Genomic DNA, 27,715 nt, shown 5'->3' with positions numbered 1-27,715 from the left:
CATGTTGTCCCAAATGACAGAATTTTGTTCTTTTTTTTTTGTCTTTTTTCATGACCGGCAGCGGGATCGCAACCCTCGGTGTCGCGTCCGCACCACGCTCAGCCAGTGAGTGGACCGGTCTCTATATGGGATCCGAACCCTCAGCGGGAGCGCCGCCGTGCTCCCAAGCCGCACTCAACCGAGTGCGCCACCGGGCCGGCCCTTGACTAGTAGTTTTTGTTTCTTCTGTGAATTGTACTGATTGTTATTATTGACACTTAGATCTAAAACTTGGTAAAGATGAACCAGAAAGTATAATCAGTCTTCTAACTTCTGCATCAGAAATTGAGTTACATACTTACATTCATGTATGACTTCTGAGTTTTTAATGAACTTTTATATAAATTCTCTTATTTTTATATCTGATCTTTACAAATTCTAGAAGTGGTAGGGCTGAGTCACCAATATATGGGAGATTGAGGCTCAGCCAGAGAATGTGTTGGGCCTGAGGTGATGAAACCGTGAGTCTGTTTGTGTAGAACCTAAGTCCAAGTTCAGTTCTTTGCCACTGTACCAGAGACCTCTCTGCAGTACCTGGAGGGTATGGATGAGGGCAGTAGCCCAGACATGAGGCCCTCAATGACTCCTTGATTTTTGAGGACAGAGCCCAGAGTGTTGGATTCTTATGAGATCAATCTGGGGAGTCGTCCTGAGGCCATCTTTACAAGACCTTTCACTTTATTCACTCAACAAATATTAGTTGAACACCTACTCTCTGCCTGGTTTTGTTTTAGACCCTGGGGCTACAGCAGTGGAGAAAATGAATAGATGAGTCCCTGACCTCAGAGTTTACAATCAGGGGCAAGTTGAGCCACCCTGAGGTCTTTCCATTTTTGACTTTCTCAAGTCTAAAACATTTCTTTGCATCCTAACTTCTTCCTTTAATCTACTCTTTCCTGTGGTCCTTAGATCAACTCTGGCTTCCTCTCTGTCTTCAATGTTCCACAGCTAAGTTCAGTAGCTTCTGGCAGTCAGGGCCTTTTTTTTATTCTTGGTTTCACCATTTCTAATCTATAACCCTGAATCCTATCCTGCGTCTGGCTAGTAAGTGCTGGATCCAGGTCCCCACTGCCCTCCTGTAGAAATTCTCTCCTGTTCATTTCCATCTTTGCCATGGTTGCTCTCGGTTGGAATACTGGTCATTCCTTTCACACGTTGGGTTCAGAAACAAATGTAGAGAGGTCTGAACCCACTGTGTGTAATGGGGTCACTACTCTCTAAGAAGTGTGTTCTACTTGAGGCATGTGGTTTGTAGAGTTCCACAAGTCACAGTCCTGGGACTGTAATCTTGACGTGTAAGTATGGCCACGTTTTCCTGTAGCTCTGCCTATTCTGGTGTTTGGGTATCACACATTCTTTTTTATTTTTTCAGCTTTATCTTATTTTTTTCTGATGATAAATGCAATTTATGCTCAGTGAGGAACATACAGAAAAATATGAAGAACATAAAAAAAATTGGTTAAGATTTTGGGGTGCATATTAATCCTTTTCTGTTGCGTGTGACAAAATACCTGGAACTGGGTAATTTGTAAGAAAGTGAAATTTATTGCTTAGGTTTCAGAGGCTGGGAAGTCCAAAGTCCAGGGAACACATCTGGTGAGGCAACTCTATAGCAATGCAGGATGTCACATGGTGAGAATGGCAGAGCAGAGAGAGAGAATCTCACGTGCTCTCCTTTTAAAGCCCTCAGAACTACACCCACGACCACCAATGTTAATCCATTCATTAGCGCATGGTCCTAAGAATCTGATTATGTCTTCAAGGTCTCATCTTTCAGTTACCATAATAAGATTTTCCACCCTCAACAGTTACAATGGGGATCAAGCTTCTAATACATAAAACTTGGGGGACACAATTCAGTCCATATCAGGGGGATTGTCTTCTAATATGTGCAGTTACGTATGTTTCTCCTGCTTTCACTGATTTTACCAGTTGGCCATGTGTCTTATTTGTTTATATAACACCTTCTCCCTCTTTGAACACAGCTAGTTTTCAGAGGCCCAGACCTGTGTCATTGTACCCCAGGGGGCTATGGATTGTGTTGATTCTGCTGCATGGGATCGGCCTTGCCCTTGTGGAAGACCTCACAGACCTTGCTGCCCAACCAGCCCATTCGTTTTCTAACAGCCACATTTCCAAGGTGGCTTTGTGTCCCTTAGTGTAACTCTTACTTATCGTGCCATTCTTCTTGGGAAGTGTTCCTTCCCCAGGGGCTGTCCATGAAACGTTTTTATTTGGCCTCTACTTTTTACCTCTCCTCTATTTTAGCATATCAAGACATTTTGATTATTCACATACATTTGATAAAGGCATTGTAAAGAAAGGGTCTTACAGCCCAACTCAGCATAATTTTGATTATTCACATACATTTGATAAAGGCATTGTAAAGAAAGGGTCTTACAGCCCAACTGGTGGCCTGAGCAGTTTTTGTTCCCGACAGTATATTGTGATGGTTTGCTGAGAGCTGATCCCCGGGCTCAAACAAATCCTTTTGCATGGTGACTTCTCTGTGCCTTCTTGTGCTTTTCTGTAAAATTCAGTGTGCAAATGTTTCCTGACTGGGTACAGTGAGGATTAAATGAACTAATATGTGCAAAGTACTTTCTTAGAGCAGTAACTGGCACATAGGGAGTGCTAAATAAATATTAGACGGTTATCGTACACACTTAAACCATTTGGAATCACTGCATTTGAAGTGATTTCCTAGTTAACTATGACGTTAAAATGTCTTCATGTTGAACACAGTTCCTTATGTTAAAATGACCTAGCTCATGGACTCAGGTACTGCCAGCTGCAGTTTTTTAGATGGACTGATTTCTGCCTTTTTGTGGAAGTTTTTGCATTAATGGAGTGTAGTCTTAAGAAAAAAATTTGGCCTTAGAGGGATGTTTGTACTCACTGGCCTTGTACCTGAGTTGTCCCATGTGGCATCTGCTAACCACTTCTCAGCTCCTATCAGGCGAGGCTGCTCTGCTTGTGGCCCCTGCTGAAGAGAAAGCCCTCTGAGGACTGTGTGACCTCCCTTCTCTCTCCCTGAGTGGCTAATTTGTTTGGGGTGGGACACCAGACAGCTCTCTCTGTCACATCCTTCTGTGGAGAAAAAAATGAGCCACGCCAATTTGATTCTCTTGAGAATTTTTATTTGGGAAATAAGAAGGGAAAAGCACTGGGAACTGAAGTTGAAAGAATGTCATGAGCTAATGGAAGGCCCAGAAAAGGCCCTACCAGGGTATTGATGTGGCAGCAAACCCGGAGTGAACCGAGGTTCTGATAAAAAGAATGAATACAAAGTAGGAGAAAAGATAAGACAATTGCCCATGATAGAAAAGTCAGCAGAGAGGAGCCAAGTTGTGCAAATGGCAGAGGCCCAGAAAAAACATGCAAGTGCTTTCTCATAGCAAGTTGTTCACTCCTTTCTGGGCTCTTTGCAATTGTATTCTCATTATCTGAGTCTACTCCCTGCATTCAGAAGGTCCTAATTTATATCAGTTGAATAGCATATATTGTCTTTCTCATTCCCATTTAAAGGATTCCTCTTCTTTTGTTCCTAACACCTTGAATGACTCCTCTTAGTTTATAATAGGACCCTGTTCAAGCCCCCATTTTTTATGCAGCGTTTTCCTGATAGCTTTAATGTTTTTTGAGTTTGTCTTCCATTGAATTCCTGTGGATTTGTAGTCTGGACCCCTCAGTTCATACGTGATGTGTGATAGTGATCCTCTCCCGTCTAGGTCACGGACTCCTTAGGGCAGCTGCCTTGCCTTCATCTAGGTCACAGACTCCTTAGGGCAGCTGCCTTGCCTTCTTTGTATTTATACGACACCGTGGGCAATGCTGAGTGAATGGTAGATGCCCAGCAAGTTACTGGTCATTTCTTGTTGCATTTCTTTTAGCTCTTGTGATCCTGCCACAAAAGAGGAGGTTTTAGCCCTTTGTTAGGGTAGGTCTTTTTTTTTTTTTTAAATTTATTTATTTATTTTTCCTTTTTGTCTTTTTTTTTTTACTGACCGGTAACGGGATCACAACCCTCAGTGTCGCGTCTGTACCGGGGACNTAGCATATCAAGACATTTTGATTATTCACATACATTTGATAAAGGCATTGTAAAGAAAGGGTCTTACAGCCCAACTGGTGGCCTGAGCAGTTTTTGTTCCCGACAGTATATTGTGATGGTTTGCTGAGAGCTGATCCCCGGGCTCAAACAAATCCTTTTGCATGGTGACTTCTCTGTGCCTTCTTGTGCTTTTCTGTAAAATTCAGTGTGCAAATGTTTCCTGACTGGGTACAGTGAGGATTAAATGAACTAATATGTGCAAAGTACTTTCTTAGAGCAGTAACTGGCACATAGGGAGTGCTAAATAAATATTAGACGGTTATCGTACACACTTAAACCATTTGGAATCACTGCATTTGAAGTGATTTCCTAGTTAACTATGACGTTAAAATGTCTTCATGTTGAACACAGTTCCTTATGTTAAAATGACCTAGCTCATGGACTCAGGTACTGCCAGCTGCAGTTTTTTAGATGGACTGATTTCTGCCTTTTTGTGGAAGTTTTTGCATTAATGGAGTGTAGTCTTAAGAAAAAAATTTGGCCTTAGAGGGATGTTTGTACTCACTGGCCTTGTACCTGAGTTGTCCCATGTGGCATCTGCTAACCACTTCTCAGCTCCTATCAGGCGAGGCTGCTCTGCTTGTGGCCCCTGCTGAAGAGAAAGCCCTCTGAGGACTGTGTGACCTCCCTTCTCTCTCCCTGAGTGGCTAATTTGTTTGGGGTGGGACACCAGACAGCTCTCTCTGTCACATCCTTCTGTGGAGAAAAAAATGAGCCACGCCAATTTGATTCTCTTGAGAATTTTTATTTGGGAAATAAGAAGGGAAAAGCACTGGGAACTGAAGTTGAAAGAATGTCATGAGCTAATGGAAGGCCCAGAAAAGGCCCTACCAGGGTATTGATGTGGCAGCAAACCCGGAGTGAACCGAGGTTCTGATAAAAAGAATGAATACAAAGTAGGAAAAAGATAAGACAATTGCCCATGATAGAAAAGTCAGCAGAGAGGAGCCAAGTTGTGCAAATGGCAGAGGCCCAGAAAAAACATGCAAGTGCTTTCTCATAGCAAGTTGTTCACTCCTTTCTGGGCTCTTTGCAATTGTATTCTCATTATCTGAGTCTACTCCCTGCATTCAGAAGGTCCTAATTTATATCAGTTGAATAGCATATATTGTCTTTCTCATTCCCATTTAAAGGATTCCTCTTCTTTTGTTCCTAACACCTTGAATGACTCCTCTTAGTTTATAATAGGACCCTGTTCAAGCCCCCATTTTTTATGCAGCGTTTTCCTGATAGCTTTAATGTTTTTTGAGTTTGTCTTCCATTGAATTCCTGTGGATTTGTAGTCTGGACCCCTCAGTTCATACGTGATGTGTGATAGTGATCCTCTCCCATCTAGGTCACAGACTCCTTAGGGCAGCTGCCTTGCCTTCTTTGTATTTATACGACACCGTGGGCAATGCTGAGTGAATGGTAGATGCCCAGCAAGTTACTGGTCATTTCTTGTTGCATTTCTTTTAGCTCTTGTGATCCTGCCACAAAAGAGGAGGTTTTAGCCCTTTGTTAGGGTAGGTCTTTTTTTTTTTTTTAAATTTATTTATTTATTTTTCCTTTTTGTCTTTTTTTTTTTACTGACCGGTAACGGGATCACAACCCTCAGTGTCGCGTCTGTACCGGGGACCGGCAACGGGATCGCAACCCTCGGTGCTGCGCCCGCACCGCGCTCAGCCAGTGAGCGGGAACCGGTCTCCACATGGGATCTGAACCCTCAGCGGGAGCGCCGCCGCGCTCCCAAGCGGCGCACTCTCCCGTGCGCCACCGGGCCGGCCCGATTTTAAACTTATTTTAAAGAAAATAAATATCAAAGAGTTTAAGAGAAAAGAGGGAGTTACACAGTAACCCTCGGCTTTGGCTGGCAACTGAGTTTCTCATTTGTGCTGTGAAAGGATGGTGCTCCAATGTTAGGACAGTGAAAAGGCTCATATTCATTAAGCCAGGTGAGCACCTGACATCTAAATCCCTACTAATATTTACTTTGGGCCTTAAGTATATACTGTGGTTAACAAGATAACTTGTCTTGACATTTTCGTTTTGTCTCCCCTTTCTTAGGACATTTTGGAAACCACTTTGTTTGCCAAGTTACTATATTTGGTACTAAAATGTTTGAATAATATTGTGTTTTGTCATTGAGCTTAATATCCCCATTCTTTCAAAACAGTATGTGCAAATAGTGTTCTTACCTGTATATTGCTTTTAACCCCAAGGTTAAAACCCCTCTTTAACTCCTATTTTTCAACTAATGAAGAATCATAGTGTATTTGCTAGAGCTGCTGAAACAAAGTACCACAGACCGGGTGACCGTATTAGTCTGTTTTGTGTTGCTACAACAGAATACCTGAGACTGGGCAATTTATAAAGAACAGAGGTTTATTTGGCTTACAATTCTGGGACAGCTGCATCTGGCACAGGCCTCAGGCTGCTTTTCTACTGATGGCGGAAAGTGGCAGGCAGCCGGCGGGTACAAGCAGATCGCATGGTGAGAGGAAGCAATAGAGAGACAGGGGAGGTGCCAGGGTCCTATAAACACCAGCTCTTGAGGGAACTAATAAAGTGAGAACTCACTCACTACCCCACCCCCCAGGGAGAGCATTAATCCATTCATGAGGGACTCGCCCCCATGACCCAAACAGCTCCCACCCAACACTGCCACACTGGGGATTAGGTTTCCACATGACATTGGTGGTGGTGGTGGGGGCCAACACTTCCAAACTCTGTCTCACAATTCTGGATGCTAGAAGTCTAAACTCAAGGTGTCAGCAGGGTTGATTCCTTCTGAGGGTTGTGAGGAAGAGTCTGTTCCATGCCTCTCTCCTTGGCTTGTACATGGCTGTCTTCTCCCTGTGTCTTCACATCCTCTTCCCTGTATGCATGTCTCTTGTCTAATCCCCTAATTATAAGGAAACTGGTCATGTTGGATTAGGGCCCACCCTTATGACCTCAGTTTAACTGATTACTTCTGTAAAGACCCTATCTCCAAATAAAGACATATTCTGAGCTAACTGGGGGTTAGGATCTTAACATGAATTTTAAGGGAACACACTTCAACCCATAATATGGATATACAAGAACGTCCTACTAATGACCACAGCACTTAGAAACAAAGCCAAGAAGCCTCAAAGATGATTGCAGTCCTTGGGGCAATTTTTGCGTGTAGTTCCCGAATCATTAGGTCGAGACCTCTGAGTCTCCCCATTTGTTGGTGCAGTTTCCAGAAGATCTTTAAGGAACCATCACCGTTTCTCACCTGCATCAGGGCTGTAGTCTCCTAATTTGGCTTCCTGCTGCCACACTTGTCCACCATCAGTCTGTTCTCAGCACAGCAGCCAGAACCATGCTGCTAAACGTCAGATCATGTTCCTGCTGAGTTCAGAACTCTCCAGAGGCTCCACATTTTCCTCGTAGTAAAAGCCCACATTCTTCCTGATTTGACATCCGTTACCTTTGACCTTCTTCCCTACTGTTCTTGCATCTGTCCCTCACTCAGCTTTGGTCACACTGGTGTGTGCCGTTGCTATATCAAGCTGGTGAATGGCTGGCTGCTCCCTCTGTTTGGAAAGGCCTCCACTGTTACCAGTATGGTTTGTTTTCTAGCCTCCTCCAAGTCTTGGCTCAAATGCCATCTTCTGAACAAGGTCTACTCTGACCTGCGCAGCGTCTTCCCAGGCATTGCCATGCCCCCAGCCTTTCTTCCTGTTTCTACATGGCAGTTACCAGCTCCCAGCTCCCAGCATATGTGTAATTTGTTTTATCATCTGCTTTCTCTCAAATCCCCCTCTCCCTCAGCCTGTCCTCTGCTGTCACCCCAGTTGGTATGATTTATTGATGCTGTGTCCTTGTACCTAGAACACTGCCTGGCAGATGGTTGATATGCAAATATTTGAATGAATAAACAACAAAAGTGGAATGTGGATATACAGAAGAAGGAATGGGATCCTAAGAAAAAAACACTGGCATTCTGGCCACTTGGGCTCCTGGAAGTATAAGAATGAGAGCAGGATAGATGGGATGAGGGAGAAGGTTCATTGATTCCATGGGGGTGTGTGTGTGTGTATTAGTTTCTTTCATTTTAATAAATAAAATTGGGATTTTTTTTTTTTGCTACATTTAAAAAATTTACTAGAAAAGTTGTGAGGAGAGGATAATGATCATTTATATATCCTTCCCTGGGTCCACGAGTTGTTTAACACTTTGCTGCATCTATTTGATCTCTTTTTGTATATGGACGTCTTCATGTGTCTGTGTTTCTGGCAGCCTATGGGGACTGTTCTCGGGCCAGCTGCCTATTCCTGTTCTGTCCCTAATGAAGTTGGGACAGGGCCATGTGCTATAAACAGGCCAGTTTGGGAAGTGGGAGCTCTGGGTCGAGCAGTGTGCTTGAGAAGGGCAAGTGGGAGGTCACAAATTAGTTTGATATGATATTCTGGTTATTTTCAATTTACAAGTGGGAAATCTGATACTAATCTTATGTCTTGGCCAAAGCCACACACCTAGTAGGCAGTCAGAGATTTGTGAGGTTATAGAGCCTTTTTCCTTCTAATAATCCACACTGCCTCTAATTTACTGTGCCTTTGATTTCTCATTTGTAAAATAGGATCATTAGCTAGATTATCTGTAAGAATAGGTTCCCTGCTAGAGTTCTTTAATTTAGGCCATTTGAAAATCCAGAAGCTTCCAGGGGCCAGGCAGCTATCTTAAAATATGTGAGGCCAGTGAGTACAAGATAATAGGGAGTAGTGGGACCAGCGGTAACCAGAGGGTTTGGGAGATTCAAATACAATTTAATGAAAGGGGTGGCCAAATAAATAAGTCTGTGGGACCACTGATTTTTGACACCTGTATTTAGGCAGTTTCCTGGAAATGCCATGCCATCCTAATTTTCAGCATGTAATCTTGCCATCACAGTGCTTGTGGGTCCATCAGCGTTCTTTTCTATGAAGTCTAATTAGAGAAGGTGGGGGTTGGGAGTGAGTTGCCCTGGGTATTCTTTTTCATACTTAAGCATGTCCCCTTTCTCCATTGTGTGCATTCGCACACACACATGTACACACACCTGCATGCATGCCCTTTGCTGCCTTTTTCTGGGGCATGCTGTCCAACTGCTGGACGGGGGGTTGGGAGTGAGTTGCCCTGGGTATTCTTTTTCATACTTAAGCATGTCCCCTTTCTCCGTTGTGTGCATTCGCACACACACATGTACACACACCTGCATGCATGCCCTTTGCTGCCTTTTTCTGGGGAATGCTGTCCAACTGCTGGACAGTGTATTCCTCACTAATAGGAGCGTCTGTCACTGTCATTCTGTGCCTTGTCAGATTATACTAAGACCGGGAATGGTTCTGACATGCTTGAGGAAGAACAGACCCGTGTTCTAGCTAGAGCTCTCCTGGAACTAGGTGTGTGAAACTGAGCTGGTTGCCCAACGTTGCACCTTTCTTTTCTGATCTGTAGAGTGAAGAAGGGGAGACACTGTCAGTGCTTTTCAGGTGGTGTTCTGCAGGATGCAGTCTTATCAGGGATCATTCCATGGGAGATGGGGACCAGTGCAGCTGGGTTCTTCAGCCTTCCTTTACCTGAGTAGCCTGGCTTCTCTCTCAGATCCACTATTGGATGAACTTGGGCCAGTTGTATGACCTTGGGCCAGTTGTTTCACTTGTGTGTGTGTCTCAGTTTCCTCCTCTGTCAAGTGGGCATAATATTACCTGCCTCATAGAGAGTAGTTGTGATAGTTCCCTGAATGAGTACATGTAAAGTGATTAGTAACGTACCTGACATTATTAGGTAAGGTGGGCAGAATAATAGACTTCCAACGATGTACTGTCCTAATCGCTGGAGTGTGTGTTATTGTACATGGTAAAAGAGACTTTGCAGATGTGATTAAATTAAGGACCTTGAGATGGGGAGACTATCCTGGATTATCCACGGGCCCAATGTAATCACAAGGGTCCTTAAAAGAGAAAAGGAGATGTAATGACAGAAGCAGATGTCAGAGTGACGTGATTGCTGGTGGAGAGGCCATGGGCCAAGGAAATTGGGCAGATGTGGAAAAGACAAGGGAATAAATTCTCCTTCCCTCAGAACCTCCAGAAGAACCACAGCCCTGCTGACACCTTGATTTTAGCCCTGTGAGACCCATTTTAGATGTCTGGCCTCCAAGAACCTGGAGATAATAAATTTGTATTGTTTTAAGCCACTATGTTTGTGGTAGTTTGTTGCAGCAGCAATAGGAAACTAATAGATAAGCGTTAGCTATTTTATCTGTTTTTTTCTGTTCTTACTGTAGATAAGATTTTCTTTGAACTTAAAGACAATTGGAAAACCAGTAGGCCAGGTGATTGCCAGCATCCTCTTCCCATCTAATAGCCTATTGTGGCAGGTACTCTGTCTACAGTACCTACCCCAGCAGACTCTGCATTATGGGGTTTTGCAGTGCCCTTGAAGTCTGGAATATGGTTTAGTGAAGCTTGGATGATGTTCTCCAGTGCGGACTTGCCTGTGGGATTCTCTCCAGTCCCCAGATCACTCCCTTCTGAAAGGATATTCATAATTAATTGGCTATTTTGGTAAATATTATTTGGTTGTGTGTTATGTGTCATACTGGGCTTTTAGCCTTGTGCTCCAGTTTTATGGATTTGTTTTGGGGCATATGCACCTTCGTGGGCTCAGCTAGTTTTCCTTTTACCCCATACATTTGTCACTTCAAGTCATTCTGAATCTGTGATTAAAACCACCTCACTACGCAGAGAACATGGGTAGGCTGGACTTGGAGAGTTAGGGCCAGGAATGCCTTAACAGCACCAGAGACTGTTGGCGCGTGAGCTGTTACAACAGCCTGGGATTTGGTCTTCAGGCCTTGACTAGCCCAGTAATGCATTCTGGGCTTATCAGATGTTTGCAACATTTTTTAAACACACAAAATGAGTTATTTACTTCCTTTTTTGATTTGTATAGAGAAGCCATAATGCTGTTCTTGCATATAGGACCACTACTGGTTTTGTAAATCTGGAAAACATGAAGGAAAATATGAAGCCAGTCTATATCCTTAGAGGAATTTTGTTTCACTTCCAAGTTACTTGGATTAATATCAGCATTGTTTCTTTGGCATGAGTCTGGCATGAAAAACATTAAGTTCTTAGAGTCTGTACCCTGTTCTTCTTTAAATATAACATTGAAGAATTTGGTACATGTTTTGATGTGCAGATGGGGGGCAGTTTCCTTGGCAGTCCTTTGAATAGTTGATAATCTAACTATTTGGGTCTCTACATGCAAAGGAATGTGAGCTTCTAGGTACAATTTATCTATTTAAAAGAGGGTTTTGGAATCTAATATGATTTGTAAAGAATCCTGTATTTCAAATTTAATGAGTGAGAAAAGTGCCTTTATTCACTTTTTCATTTTTCTTTTTAAGCCCAGGATTATAGACATGACACATTTCTTCAAGTGTCCCCATTAGTGCTTAGGTTGCTGGGGAGGGAAGTTGTAGGAGATAGTAGTTATGACCTCATTACTAGGACAATCTTATAACTTAGGGGTTATAATGCACCCACAGTGCTGCCTAAATTAAGTACAGTCAAGGTAAAGCAACCCAAACAGAGAGGCTTCTCATCCACCCTAGCCAAGTCCCTATATTTGTATAATATTTCATGGTCTTAACTATGTTAATAGGTGGCTCTGCTATAAGAAATGATTTTCTCATTTATAGAATCATCAAGGGTGTACTAGTCCATTTTCTGTTGCTTATAACAGAATACCTGAAACTGGGTAATTGGTAAAGAAATGAAATTTATTTCTTACAGTTTTGGAGGCTGGTAAGTCCAAGGTCCAGGGGACACATCTGGTGAGGGCCTTCTTCTGAGTGGGAATTCTCTACAGAGTCCCATGGCAATGCAGGGTGTCACATGGCGAGAATGGCAAGAACTCTTTCATGTGCTCTTCTTATGAAGTCACCAGTCCGTGCCCATGATAACTCATTACTCCAAGAATGGATTAATCCATTCACAAGGGCACACAGTCCTAATAATCCAATCACCTCTCAAAGGTCCCACATTTCAAATACTATAGTCAGATTTCCCACCCTCTTAACACTGTTACAGTGGAGATCAAATTTCCAACACGATTCACAAGGGCACACAGTCCTAATAATCCAATCACCTCTCAAAGGTCCCACATTTCAAATAGTATAGTCAGATTTCCCACCCTCTTAACACTGTTACAGTGGAGATCAAATTTCCAACACATGAACTTTTGGGTGACACACTCGATCCATAGCAAAGGGAAAGCAGTGGCAATTTAGACCAGAGTCTGGAGGTTCTCCAAATATGAATTTAAACTGTGATTGGATTTCCATGTGATACCCTATATCTCAAATGCAGCAGGTCTCAAATATAACTCATCTTTCAAACTGCTCCTAACCCTAGGAAGAATTATGTTGCCTCATTTTCTCTCCCATTTGTCCACAGATCGAGGACCTAAAAATTCAAGTCTAGAGGACTCATAAGTGGCAAGTTCGTTTGAAGAGTGCAAGTCACATTAATTCTTTTCAGTTAGCTATGCTTTTTTGTGCACACTCAGGCTTGGCATTATCCACCAATATATACCAGCCTTGAAGGCGTTTCAAGAGCAGTGTTAATTCACAACACTCAGGAACTTGAAGGCAGGAGAGGATGGGGGGCAAGGAGGCACACATACTCAATATGAGTTTTCCATTTAGTTAGAATTCTTCATTAGTGCCATTCAGAGAGCCTGATGACTTCATACCAGTTGAGATCTGGGCAAAGGGCCTAAGAGTAATGTGAAATCTCTTGAAAGTCAGAATGGTGTAATGGAAAGGACATTCATGGAAGTCTGAGTTGATCCTGTGCTTCCAGGACTTATTACCTATAGTCTAAAGAGGTCTGTGACCTTGCTCAAGTCACTAATCTGTCTCTGAATGTGCCATTTTTTTTTTAAGGGTATCAACAATACCTACCCCACTGGTTTATAATAAGGAGTAACTGAAATAATATTTGTAAGTCAATTAGTGCAGAGCATATACTCAGTAAAGGTTAGTTTCCTGTAGTGGTCCCCCTCTCTCACCTCTTCCCCCAGTAGAGGTATGTTGCTGATCTTTGTAACTAGTCAATTGGAAACTGGTTGAGTTTCATGCACAGTGATAATGGAAAGGAAAAAACATTTAATGGACTGCATTAAATTTTAGTAAATCTTATGCTTTTTATATGATATTTGGAAAGGCTGAATATATCAAAGTATGAACTACATGGGAGAATAAATAAATTTAAAATGTACTAAGTAATGGAAGGGCGATTGAATTTGTAATTATTAAAAGGAGTGGAGTTTGGGGTCAAATTTTTAAACAGTGAAAATCTTGCCTAATGAATTGTAGTAACACCCGGAGATTGACAGAAGGGGAAAAATGAGTGATGGAAAATGCTTATATGTTAAAATTAAGAAATGACATAACTACATTACTTAGCACAGGAGTAATGCATGTTGTTTACGTAGAAGTACATCTGATTAGCTATGCAAATGAACTCAAATTTAATCTATTATAAACATTTTCAACTAACAAAATTGGGAACTATGAAAATAAATGCTGGAAAACTGATGCATTTAAGTTTTAACTTTCTAGAGAGCATCCTATCCTGGCCATATAAAACACCATCTTTAAAATATTCTTTTAGCCTCTGGTAATTTTGGATAAAAGGTACAATTTATCTATTTAAAAGAGGGTTTTGGAATCTAATATGATTTGTAAAGAATCCTGTATTTCAAATTTAATGAGTGAGAAAAGTGCCTTTATTCACTTTTTCATTTTTCTTTTTAAGCCCAGGATTATAGACATGACACATTTCTTCAAGTGTCCCCATTAGTGCTTAGGTTGCTGGGGAGGGAAGTTGTAGGAGATAGTAGTTATGACCTCATTACTAGGACAATCTTATAACTTAGGGGTTATAATGCACCCACAGTGCTGCCTAAATTAAGTACAGTCAAGGTAAAGCAACCCAAACAGAGAGGCTTCTCATCCACCCTAGCCAAGTCCCTATATTTGTATAATATTTCATGGTCTTAACTATGTTAATAGGTGGCTCTGCTATAAGAAATGATTTTCTCATTTATAGAATCATCAAGGGTGTACTAGTCCATTTTCTGTTGCTTATAACAGAATACCTGAAACTGGGTAATTGGTAAAGAAATGAAATTTATTTCTTACAGTTTTGGAGGCTGGTAAGTCCAAGGTCCAGGGGACACATCTGGTGAGGGCCTTCTTCTGAGTGGGAATTCTCTACAGAGTCCCATGGCAATGCAGGGTGTCACATGGCGAGAATGGCAAGAACTCTTTCATGTGCTCTTCTTATGAAGTCACCAGTCCGTGCCCATGATAACTCATTACTCCAAGAATGGATTAATCCATTCACAAGGGCACACAGTCCTAATAATCCAATCACCTCTCAAAGGTCCCACATTTCAAATACTATAGTCAGATTTCCCACCCTCTTAACACTGTTACAGTGGAGATCAAATTTCCAACACGTGAACTTTTGGGTGACACACTCGATCCATAGCAAAGGGAAAGCAGTGGCAATTTAGACCAGAGTCTGGAGGTTCTCCAAATATGAATTTAAACTGTGATTGGATTTCCATGTGATACCCTATATCTCAAATGCAGCAGGTCTCAAATATAACTCATCTTTCAAACTGCTCCTAACCCTAGGAAGAATTATGTTGCCTCATTTTCTCTCCCATTTGTCCACAGATCGAGGACCTAAAAATTCAAGTCTAGATTTTTTTTTTTTTGTTGGGGTTTCTGTTTCTGCCTTATCTAATTGATTTGTAGCAGTTATGTTTTCTGGATGTGCACTTATCTTCATTCTTTTGTTTTTAAAACTTTAATACAGTCAAACTTTATTAATCTTTCCATATTAATTATGTATTTCTTTGTAAATAATCACCCCAAAACCTAGTGGCTTAAACCAGCAGCCATTTGTTTTTTTCAGTGTTTGTTTATTTCCAGTAGACTTGACTCACTGGGCAGTTAAGAGCACCTGGTTGGTTGGCCTTGCCCTTTTGAGACCCTTTTGTTTGAAACTATGGCAGGCAGTCGGGTCTCTTCAAGCCCTAAGAGATAGGATCAGGTGTGCGTATTCCTAATCCCAGCCTGAAACTTAGTATCAGGCAAGTTCTGACCTGAATGAGCAGAGAAAGAAATGTTTTAGGGAACAGTGTGAAATAATCAGATCTGAGGAAGAGGAAGATGAAGGAGGGAATAAACATTTCTGTAGCCTGTGTTCTGTGCCAAAGTATAGAAAAGAAGACAGAGGCAGCTGAGAGTGCGCCAGGTTGAGGATGATGGGCCTCTTGGCAAAGGAGTTAGGTTGTGTCTTCTCACAGATTGACAGAGGCAGCTGAGAGTGCGCCAGGTTGAGGATGATGGGCCTCTTGGCAAAGGAGTGGAGAAGAGCTCTACAGCTCTAGTAATATTAGGAGGAATAGATTTTTTTCTAAGCCTAAACTTAAAACAAGGAACCAAGTTAATCATTACACCTTTCTGTCTAGGTCTTTCAGCAGCCCAGCGGAAATTTGCTCATTCACTCAGAGACTTTAAATTTGAGTTTATTGGTGATGCAGAGACTGATGATGAACGCTGCATAGGTAAGTAAAAATGGGTTTTTGTTTTGCTTTCCTTTTCTTTGGCCACCAAATAATCATTTCTTTATCCTTACAGATGCGTCCTTACGTGAATTTTCAAATTTTTTGAAGAATCTGGAAGAACAGAGAGAAATTATGGTGAGTTGAAAGGTTTGTAAATTAGTAAGTCAGATTTTGAAGGGGAGATAATCTGGGTTTAGAAGCTGATTCTGATAGAAGCTTCGATACATTCTCTGTGGGTGCAGTAGTGTGTTGGAGAGGAAAGAGCAGTGGACAAGCTTTCAGGAACTGATTTCTAGTTTCTTTGGTGGTGCTGACGATGGTCAGATCTTGGACAAGTTGCAGGACCTTTAGACCAAGGCCCTGTTTCTTTATTCATAAAATGGAGGGCTGGACTATATCAGTGCATTCTAGCCTTTTGTTAGCAGCAGCATACTTTCATTTAAATAGAATTTCATGCAGAACCTTACTATATCAAGGAGATAAAAGCAGAAAGCTTATGTATAGGCAGAGGGAACAGTAGGGTGGTATTACAGCCTCACTAGTGGTTCTGTAGATTTCTAGGCTGTGTGGAGAGGGAGAGAACTCAGACCTGGAAGTGTCTGAGGCCCCACTTTGCACTGAGGTTCATGATCATAACTGTAATAAGAATAGGTACCACCTCTGCCAGATGATCTCCCTGTGCCCAGTGCTAATGCTGAGTTCCTTGAGTGGATGACTGTCACGCTAGATGACTATGCAAATTGCCAAGTTGAGGCAATAGCTACGCTAATTGTATGGCTGTGTGACTCATAACTAAAGCCAAAATGTTTCATTATTTTAGTTACACTAAGTTTTCCATTGTATTGTCAGGGCTAGGGCTCCGACCCTTCAAACGCATTGTACAGACTGGGTCACCAGACCCCTTACATGCAGGTCCACACTAGGTAATTGGGAAAGATCCCGGGAGCTATTAGCAGACAACACGAGCTCAGTCCTCAGCTTCCTTAGCAACAGCAGCAGCAGCTTATAGCAGATCTGGCGGCAGCGGCCTCTCAGGCCATCCCGGGGGCACTGGTAGCAACAGCCTCCAGCAGCAGTAGTGGCCTCCCCATGGCCCGCCCCCCCCCCAGGGGCAGGGGGCCCCGTGGATCAGAGCCACTCATCCTTTATACTTAAGTCCATTAACCCAGGACACCTGGGTGCACATGTGAATTACATTAGACAATAACCAAGGGACATCTGGGCACACGTGCATATTTGCATCAAATGCTTGGCAGGATTCTGAACATCTGAGGGGTCCTGACCATTTTCCTATATTTTCCCAACAATGACCTTGTTTAATATATGCTCAGCAATGAATTTGGGGGTACTGAATAATAATTGCATGGCTTTCTTAAAAGCTTGCATTTCCTTCCTAATAATAACTGTTCATTCAACAAAGACCTACAGTAGAATTGCCACCAGATAATGACACTATTCTCACCAAGTTTTTTTTTTTTTTTCCCTTTTTGTCTTTTTTTACTGACCGGTAACGGGATTGCAACCCTCGGTGTCGCGCCCGTACCGGGGACTGGCAACGGGATCGCGACCCTCGGTGTTGCACCTGCACTGCGCTCAGCCAGTGAGCAGGAACCGGTCTCCACATGGGATCTGAACCCTCGGCGGGAGCGCCGTCGCGCTCCCAAGCGGCACACTCTCCAGTGCGCCACCGGGCCGGCCCCTCACCAAGTTTTTAAGGCCTCAAAAAAATTACAAACTATTTTTTCTATGTTCTTGAGAATGAGCCAGTTACCTAGTATTATGCTAAAGTATATGTGTATGAGTGGGTTCTGATGTGGTAGAAATAATATTGAACATGATAGTTAAGATAATTGACTTTGACTGTATGCCAGGTATTGTTTTAAGCTGTTTTCTTAATATTGAGTCATTTAATTCTCACATCAACCCTATAAAGTAGATGCTGTCATTGCTCCTCATTTTGCAGATGAGGAAGCTGAGGCACAGTACCTTGTCCAAATCACATGGCAAACTAAGAGCTGGTACATGATAAGCAGGCAAGCTAGACCTTCCCCACCCCGACCCTCCATGTAGCCAGCTTCATAGGTGTTACTATAATCTCCTGGGTGGTGGCTGGTGGGGGTTTCTATTGGATAAAGTTGCAGTAGGGGCAGAAGTAGGAAGAAGACACTGATTTTGTTTAAAAAGGGACTGAGACGTATGTCCTCCAAAAGCTGTAATATAATTTGTGCTGTTCCCTAAGTTCCGAGGTAATTTGTATCTATTATAAGTACTGTAGAAGACATGTGAGGAGATTGTGGTCCTTAGGTTTTTCTGGCGCACGCCGATAGACACTGACAGATCCAACCATTATTCCTGCGATCCAGGAATCACTGATTTTTCACCTATTTAGGGAAAACTAAATATGATAGTGGATAAAAACAGTGCCTTTTGATGTCACCTTTCTCCTATGTGGTGTGGGTGTATGGGTCAGTGATGGGGGTATGTTCTTAGTTTTTAAGAGTATCATTTTTTTTTTTTCCTGGCCGACCCTGTGGCTCACTCGGGAGAGTGCAGCGCTGGTAGTGCCAGGCCGCGGGTTCGGATCCTATATAGGGATGGCCGGTGCGTTCACTGGCTGAGCGTGGTGCGGACGACACTGTGCCGAGGGTTGCGATCCCCTTACCGGTCAAAAACAAGAAAAAAAAAAAATCACTTTTTGTTGTTGTTCTCAACCCTCTTTGATATTTAGTTATTCTTTCCTGGAATCCTGAGCATTTAGCAAATATTTATTGATCTTTTATGTTGCACTTACCATTTAGAATCTGAGACCATAGAGGCCAACAAAGCAAAGTCTCTGCCTTCTTGGGAGTCACAGTCTAGCAAGGGGAGGTTTTTTTTTTCAAAAACAAGAAAAAAAAAAATCACTTTTTGTTGTTGTTCTCAACCCTCTTTGATATTTAGTTATTCTTTCCTGGAATCCTGAGCATTTAGCAAATATTTATTGATCTTTTATGTTGCACTTACCATTTAGAATCTGAGACCATAGAGGCAAACAAAGCAAAGTCTCTGCCTTCTTGGGAGTCACAGTCTAGCAAGGGGAGGTCATAAGTAAGTAAACGTATAGTATATTGTCAGGCAGTGATATGTGCTACAAAACAAAGTGAAGGCTGAAGAGCCAGAGTGGGACGGGGAAGTTGTATAAATAGTGGTGAAGTGCTGAAGGCCTTTTCTGCAGGGGACTAGATGAGGCATCGTCCTGGAATCTGGAGGAAGAGAGAGTCCGGGCAGAGTGATGCTGGACTTCAGCTGTACAGAAACACTGACTACCATCTGTCTTGACATTCTCTTTCCATTTTAGTTGCTTGAAATGAATTGATGAGGTTAAAAAAAAAAAAACAAAACTGGAACGTGGCCTTAGCTCCAGGCTGTAGGATATAGATAGCATGGTTCATGGAGCTGTTTCTAGCTGACTTATTGATTTACTCTTCAGCTGTGATGAAGGTTGATCGGGTCTCGGTCTTAGGTAGGAAAAGGGTGACAAGGTTGGGTGCCCAGTGCAGTGTAGAAGGGAGAATTAGATGGTGTCTGTATAAGGCCATGAACCTCAGAGAGGAATGCATGGTATGTCACAACCCGTTGTGGGAACAGAAACACCTGTTGGATAGGAGGCCGTCCAAAGTCAGAAAGCAGTGGGGAGCAGCTACACCCAGCCATAGAATTAACAGAATCTTTACTAATGCTTTCTTCCTTTTTTAGTCTGGAAAATTTCAAGCATGTATGGAAGTAGAGAGAAAAATATAAAGAAACTACAATTATTCAACACCCAGTGTCAGTAACCATCACCCCACAACCCATCTTGTTTCTTCTGTACTCTTCACTGCTACCCCCATTATTTTGACAGAAAGACCAATATTGCATTATTTTATCTACAAATATACCTCAGTATTTATCTCAAAAAGCTGATGCATTAAAAAAAATCCTTTTATCACACCTACAAAGAATAATTCCTTAATTTTGTGAAGAATTAGGGCATACTCAAGTTTTTCTGCTATTCTTTCAAATTCTGTCTCTCCTTCCCTCCCTCTCCCTCGTCAATAACAGTTTGTCAGTTTGAATATAGATCCAAACCTATTACATGTGATAAGTTTCTGAGTTGCTTTAAGTCTGTAGGTTCTTTCCCCCTTTTCCTCCCTTCTTCAAGGGAGGAGAAGAATTCCTGATACCTTTCTATTAGCCTTAAAAAACACAAAAAACCTTTACTTTCCTGAGTATCTGTAAGTTATAATCATGAAATTAGTAAAAATTTAGAAGTTTGACATTTAACCCATATTGATATTATTTGAGTACTTCTGTGTAATCTTGATAGTCAGTGATCACTTTTTTTCTGAGACTGTGAAAATTTCATGGAATACTTATGGCTACATTTGTTTCTTTAAATACCTTTGAAAGGTTCCTAAAAAAATAACTCTGCATTACTAGACACCAGCCTTATATATTTCAATAAGAATACCAGAGGAAATTTCCAGTGTGGTCCTGGAAAATAACTGGTAAAAAATTAATTAAAATATACTAGGTACAATAAAGGTATAGGGTATGACTTCATGGAGTGGGGAACAGCTAAGCCTGTGGTTGTCAGGGAAGACTTTTTAAAAGTAGTAGTATTTGAGCTGGGAGTCTGCAGGATGGAGACACAGGGGAGGGCCTTTGTATAGTTTAACAGGTTCATATGTTAGGAGATAAGGAATGTCTTTAAGCAGCTAAAGTGGATGCCAGAGCATTCTGAGAACTTTTAAAATCTCTTGTTTTACTTAAAGTTATTACAAACCAGCAGCATGCTAAAAGCCACACATTAAAAAAGGAATGCAAAATGACAGCTGTAAAATAGAGAAATATTGTAAAATTGGTTCCAAGAATTTAAACAGAATCCTAGTGGTCACTTAATTTTTAAAAGCAAGCAATTAGTTTAGTATTTTCTGAAGTTCTAACTTAAATAATGGTACATCACTTGCGTATAGATTTAATTGAAGCCATGAGAATGAGTGATGCCCAGGGAAGACGTGTAGGAAGAAAATCTAACAATGGATAAAGCCTACTGAGCACCAATATTTAGGAGAAGAAAAAAAAACAGGAAATGACAGGATAAATGATCAGGAGCAGGTAGGGACATGTGATGTCACAGAAGCAAATGAAGAAGGAGCATTTGAAGAAGGGAGGAAAGTTCAACATCTGTCAAAGTCAAGGGGAACCAGAGCTAAAAAGTCTCCCTTGGATTTCCACAGCAGGTCATTGTGGTAGCGTTCCCTCTCCCATGTTTCTTCCTCCCTTCTCTCACAGTAAGAAAACCCAGCTCCCATTATTGACTTTTTTATATATATATGAGGATACTTCAAAAAGTTCATAGAAAGATTCATATCATCTTTTAATTCTATTTTTCCACGTACTTTTTGAAGTAGCCTTGTATATATAATATGTGTTTTCTAAGGCAAAGAACAATGCCAAATATTTTAAAAAGCTTTCCATAGTCTAAACGTTAAAGAGGTCTTTGGGCTTTAAAGTATGATGTCATTTATCTGGAAGCTCAACAATCTGGAACAAGTTCTTGCTGGGTGGTTTTGAGCCACCAGGTATATATGTTCATGTGCCTAATCTGTATACCTAAATAGGCTATATTTAGTTCAACAAATATTATTGCATGCCTACTACATGTCGGGCGCTGTGCCAAGTGCTATTAAGATAAAAACCTAGTTCCTACACCTGGGCTGTCAGCTGCCCATTGGGGGAGATGGCCATAGTCATGCAATTTGAGTGTGCTTTGTGGTCATGGAGTGATTGGCAATTCAGGGAAGGCATCTTGGAGAGGAGATTCCTGAGTGGAGTTGAAGGATGAATCAGTTAGCTAGGTAAGGAATGATTAATTGAAGCAGGAGTTTCCTCCTTGAGAGAAACACTGGTTAAATTTGGAAAGGAGCAAAGAATATGTTTTCACCCCCGCCTGCCCCCTCCCAGAGTCCAGCCCTGTTGCTATTAAAACAAATTTTTGGGCCCGGAAGTGGAAAGATCACCGGTCTGAGAAAAGAAGTCAGCGTTGCCCTCCACGCACACAGAAGTTCAATTTCTATGAATGGATGTCTCTAGGCCTTTGAAAAGTAAATATTGTCTTTTGGGGGGCAGTGTTTTCAAGTGAGTGGTTTTTACTGATGACGTTGTGAACCTTGACTGTGAAAATGGGCGACTGGAAGCAGGAAGCCATGTCGGGCGGCATTCTTGGCCAGCGTGGCAGTGCTCCCTTGTGGGCCTGTTCTCTGCAGAAAGTGCCGCGTGGTTGTTGCTGCCGGAATTCCGGAGATGTTCTCTCGGGCATGGTAGGACATGTTGTTCTTATCTGAGGTGGGCAGCTTTCCAGGAATCTAAGGACTTTTAAAATAGTGCAGTCGTGTTTATGATGTTCTTTTAAAAGCTCTTCACATTGTATTTACTTCTCTACATGTATCCTCTTATCAGATCATTGCATTTTTGTCCCTAGCCTAAAAATGACTGCTCAGTTTCTGAGGATTCTGGCAAATCAGGGCAATTATGGGAAGGCCCAGAGGTTCAGGAAGGCTGCAGGGAAGAGGTTCAGGGAAGCAGTTCAGGAGAGAGAAGGTTTAAGTGCCTGGAGGTGCACAAGAAATGCGTGAGAGGGTGTGGCTCAGTGCTTGCCTCTCACCTTGAGGGTGCTGGGGCAGGCTGGGTGCCCCGCAGGCAGAAGGTGGTGTCTTGTTCACCAGCTCCTTCCTTTCCGCATTTGGGCAAGATGGCTCTTTGCATTCACAGACTCTTTAGGCTTTGGAGACCCTCTTCTTTTTTTCTTCCGTGTTGTTTTCACAGACTTCACCCTTGTGAAGACACCTGCTGGGTGACTTGCCCTGAGTTTATGCCCCCACAGAGAAGGTGCTAAGCTGACCACCAAAGGCTTTTATTCACACGGATACAGGCAAGACACAAGGCTCGTTTTCTCAACCCCGGTCTGCTTCGCTTCACTCCCTTCTCATCATTGTTTGATTTTTTTGAGTCTCTTCCGTAACTTCTTGGGGTTTTGACACTGATTGTTTTGTTCCAAACAGTTATTTTTTTTTTTCAAAAGTATGTCACGATCTTACTAAAATAACATATGGTGGTTAAAATAAATTAAATCTGTTTTACCTTTTGGGAAAAGATGTCATGTTATTTTTTTTGGTACACCCTATGGCAGTCAGTTGTTCTCAAAGCATGGTCCCTGGTCCAGCAGCAGCAGCATTGCCTGGGACCGTGCTAGAAATTCACATTCCCAGGCCCCACTTCAGACCTAGTGAATTGGAACCTCTGGGGTTGGTTCCATCAGTCTGTGTTGTAGTAAGCTCTCCAGGCGATTCTGAAGTGTGCTATAATCAGAACCACTGGCTAGGGTGCCAGTGAAATCTTGGCTGTCTGTAAATCCTTGCCTTAGAGCTAGATCTGACTGAAGGCTGTGTACACTATAAATTGTTTTTTGATGACTTTGTCTACCAGGTGGTTAAAATGGTCTTTAAAAGCCGGGTGCCAGTGAAATCTTGGCTGTCTGTAAATCCTTGCCTTAGAGCTAGATCTGACTGAAGGTTGTGTACACTATAAATTGTTTTTTGATGACTTTGTCTACCAGGTGGTTAAAATGGTCTTTAAAAGCCTAAACTTTTATGTGTCATTTCCAGAGGATTTGAAACTGTGTCTAGTTGGTTTGTTTTAATGGAACAGGTTTTTGCTGTTAGGAATTTTAGTGTTACTTAATTTGTGTTTACTATTGTCTGTGAGTTGTGAGTTCTTATATGGATTTGTGTCTAAGCCATTAGATGTCACTGGAAAGATTATGCCTTTAGTTTTATCTTATTATGATGACAATATTTTACATGGTATATACAACCTGTTTTAATCAGTTCTTTTACAGGTAAAGGGACACATTTTTATATGGATTTTTGTTGGAAGGCACATTCAGAATGAGGGAAAATCCGTCTTGAACTTATTCATGAAAACATTTCTCAGTTTGGTTTAAAAGTTGTCAGTGACCTAACATTAGGAAGACATTTTCTCTTTGGGACTTATCTTTATAATTTGACGACACTGAAAATTCTAAAATGAGTAAGGATTGTCTTAGGCAGGAGGCCTGGGCTCCTTGACTCCTTCTTGGACCCCTCTCTGTGTGAGGCCTGCCCTGGTGACTCAGTGTCCTCCCTGTGGTGATTCATCACCAGCTGTGGCCTCGCAGCATTGTCATCATAGATTCTACTTCCCTCCTGAAACTTATGCTTCCTGTATTTCATGTCCTTGGGGCCTATTCTCTGCTTCTAGATTTAATTAGCAGCATTTTTTTCTTGGTAGTATATAAAATAGTGGGGCATTTTACACTTGGTGGTATGTTAGATTTAATGAAATAGAGTATTAAATTGGTGGTGGGACTTGTTAGAAGTCCAAGGGAATACCAGTGGCCATGAGAGTGTAGCGGATAAACACACATGCAGGAAGCTGTGGCAACCATGAAGCACTTCTCAGATGCAGGGAGGGGGAAGGTATTGGCCATTGGGTGCTGCTCAGCAGTTCCTTCACTGCATTCGTGTGAAGGCCATGCCTCCCACCTTCTGTCCCGGTCAGTGGCTGAGCATGGCAGGGACACTGGATCAGGCTAATTCCTGGGAGATGCTGAGTCCTTTGACAGCTCTACCTAGAACCACCCAGCCTGCTTTTCTTCCCCTGTCTCCTTCCCCTGGGCCACACCTGACACCTGCACCGCCTCTGACTCCAGCCTCCCCTGGCTGCTTCCCTATTTTCTCTGTTAGATGTTCCCTCTAACGATTTCTTCTATTTCTAATCCTGTCCTGGTGTCTGCTTCTCTGAGGACCTGGACTACCATAAAAACAGGATCTTTTGAACTTCACATTTCTTTTTTAATTAAACAAATTTGCCCCAAAGCAGGATATTTTGAATCAAATAAATTGTGTACAGGGGACTTGGCATAGGTTGTCATTGATTACTGTTATCACCATCAACAGATGTTGCATTTATATTGAAATCTCTAAATTATCTAAATTTATAGGAAAATCCACTTAATAAAGCCAGTGTTTCTGAATGTCTGCTCTGAGCTAGGCGGTGTGCTAGCATGAGGGTACAGTGAGGAGTCAGGCTCTTGTCCTAGATGAGGCGCTCAGTTCGGGGCTCCCTAGTGGACAAGGTGTTATCGAGAACCTTCGAACCCCACACCCTCCTTTTTCTCTTGGCCATTCAAGTGCCCCATACTTGACAGAAGGGCTGGAGATCGAGTCTTTTTGTCATTGGTCAAAGGCCTTCTTTTCTGAACATTTCTCTCTTTTTCTTTTATTTTCCTGATTCAACAGTTTATTGCCTAGTGATGCATGAAGTTCTATTTCTACCTGTGCCTTGAGTAATACCATGCACTTCAGAAACTAAAAACTTTCCCTTACTTAAAATTAAAAAACAAAATTTCAGATTCTGCCCCGTGATACTTTTACAGCTTTCTGTCAGACTTATCTTTCACTTATTTGTGTGGAGTTTTTATTCCTTCTCATGATCTTTTTTTTGGCAGCTGGCCGGTACAGGGATCCAAACCCTTGACCTTGGTGTTACAAAGCTGCGCTCTCACCGTCTGCACCAACTGGCCAGCTCCCCTTCTCGTCATGTTCTGCCCAAGTATTTATTTTGTTTAAAAAATAGAATATGAGTCCTTATTGTCCCTCATGCACAGAGGGAAAGAAGATCGAGGTTAAATATCTGCACATCCGTATTAGGCTAACTCATTCCTAATACAAATATACACAAAGCTTTTGTTTTAAGATTCTCATTTTTCTTAAGCATAATCAGAAACAAATCTTTGCTGATAGTCTATTTTATTTAAATAATCTGAGTGAAATTAGCACTTCCTTTTTCAATTAATGTCCTTCAAAAATGACATTAGGTTTTTTTTTGTGGGGGTGGGTAGGATGGCAGGCAAACAAACCCTAAGATATTAGTTCATAGAAGATAGATGTTAAGGGAATATTGAACTTTGGTGACATGTTGACCTAACTTTTCAGAGAGTGCCAGATCACAGCCAGATTTTCAAGGAATTAAATCAGAGGTTAGAAGTTGTCAGACCTTCAGCTCCAGTCTTCTTTTGTTAGGTTTCAAGCTATTCAGGGTTCAGGATTGAAAGTTGATAAAAACTCTTACTGGGGACGTTTTATTCTTGGATTATGTGAATGCAAGCAGAAATGTGGTAATTGAACTGTGAATTTGGAAAATATATTTTACAAATTATATTTCCTAGGCTACTAAGTGAGGCTGGTCTAAATCAGGCATTCAAGGAACCATTTTGTATTAATTGGCTCCTCATTTTCAAGTTTAAATCCTGTCGAGTTAATTTACAGCACCTCTGCACCTATGTTCCAGTTAGAGCCTTATGTGCTGGTTCATTAAAATTCTCACTGGTTCTTAGCTAGTGAGTTTGAGCTATTACCACTATAAAGCTTAATTTGGTTTTTATGGATTTTTTTTGATTAGATGAGCTTGAGCTGTGCTTTAAAATAAAATATCATAGAGATTTGTTTGGAAGTTAAAATTGCTTCAAATATGACATCCTTTTCCATTTTTACTTGAGTTAAGTAGGTAGGGAGCAAGTATTATTCCTTCTTTACAGTTGAGAATATTCAGGTAACAAAAGGTAATTGTTCTTTCTATGGACTAAACATAGAACTATTTAGGGCAGAGCCAAAATGGGAAAACAATGGCCTCCTAATTTTTATTGCTTCAGGGCTCTTGTTAGGAAAAGTAATTGTGAAACTTCTTCATTTTTTGTCAACCTCAGAGTCTTTTGACTCTTTTTCCTTATTATTTCAGCTAGTAAAAAAAGTAGGAGGACTTTAGTGGTCATTTTAATCTTCCTATTACAACTTGGGCCTAGATTGATGGAGGAAGGTAAAATACAGGGCTGGCTAGATGGAAAAAGAGATTCCAAAGGATGAGTGTGGATAGAGGGTAATGTAATTAATGATTAATGAGTTGGTTTAATGAGGGGAAAAAATCATATGCAGGAGTATCGAGGATAGGGCTAAAAGCATTTTGGACAAGATTGTCTATGGAGTTTTGAAATTTAAAAAATAATAATCTTATATTAGTCTAGATTCTTAGTTCCAAGTGCTAATTATTCTGAACAGAAAGGGAATTTATTAAAGAATGTTAGGTGGGGCTTTCAGTATCTTTAACAGGTTTTGGGAACCAGGAATGATGCCCAGGTTGCACCAGAGCTGGGCTTGGAGAAGACACCGCTGATGCCACTGGGTGGGGGCATCACCGTTTGTATCAGCAACACCACAGTCCTTGTGGCTGTTGGTAGAACTTCTGCATCTGGAAGTGGAAGTAGTTGCTGCCACTTCACCAGAATCTCTGGTCACTGGGTTTTTAAAATACTAGTTCCAAATCAAAGTTTTGGGTGGGAGTATCTGATTAATGAAACTCTAGCCAGGTACTGTTGCCTTACTGCAAGGTGGCTGGGATAATCAGCATCTGTCAGTTTTGGCTTTTATAGTGGGAGGTGGGCTATGCTTCATTAGGTAGAGAATTCCTCAAACATTGGAAGGGGTTTTAAGTGCTGGGTAGCCCTGAAGGACAGGAATCCACTACCTATAATGTATGTGCCTGATCGTAAGACATCATTTTCCCGGGAGAAGATTAAACAAAAATTTTTGGACAATTTGAATGTGCACACTTTTAGGTGTGCCTATGTATGTCTGCTAGATAATCAGATGTCTACTTTCATTATTTACTTGTTTAAATGTCCATATTTTAAACTTAAATAATATGTAAAACCAGCATATACATTAGAAATATTTTCCCACCTATCTTGTAAAAAGGTTATCCTAACTTTTTTTTTTTTTTTTGTCTTTTGTCTTTTTCCGTGTC

The 27,715-nt window shown here is 41.6% G+C and overlaps 1 protein-coding gene across 1 annotated transcript in view; it reads left to right on the top strand.

The window, feature by feature from the left end:
• Positions 1-27,715, top strand: part of ARHGAP10 (Rho GTPase activating protein 10) — a gene marked incomplete at its 3' end in the record, with an annotated part of 162,211 nt that overhangs the window by 102,974 nt on the left and 31,522 nt on the right. Inside the window, exons 3-4 of the mRNA XM_008564717.1 lie at positions 15,701-15,796; positions 15,870-15,931. Coding sequence (XP_008562939.1) covers positions 15,701-15,796; positions 15,870-15,931 — 158 coding nt within the window. The remainder of the gene's footprint in view (positions 1-15,700; positions 15,797-15,869; positions 15,932-27,715) is intronic.

The sequence above is a fragment of the Galeopterus variegatus genome, unplaced genomic scaffold, assembly GCF_000696425.1.
Source record: "Galeopterus variegatus unplaced genomic scaffold, G_variegatus-3.0.2 Scaffold190, whole genome shotgun sequence".
Classification (NCBI taxonomy): domain Eukaryota; kingdom Metazoa; phylum Chordata; class Mammalia; order Dermoptera; family Cynocephalidae; genus Galeopterus; species Galeopterus variegatus.
Note: the sequence above shows the minus strand (reverse complement) of the source record. Positions and strands in the feature narration are given on the sequence as shown.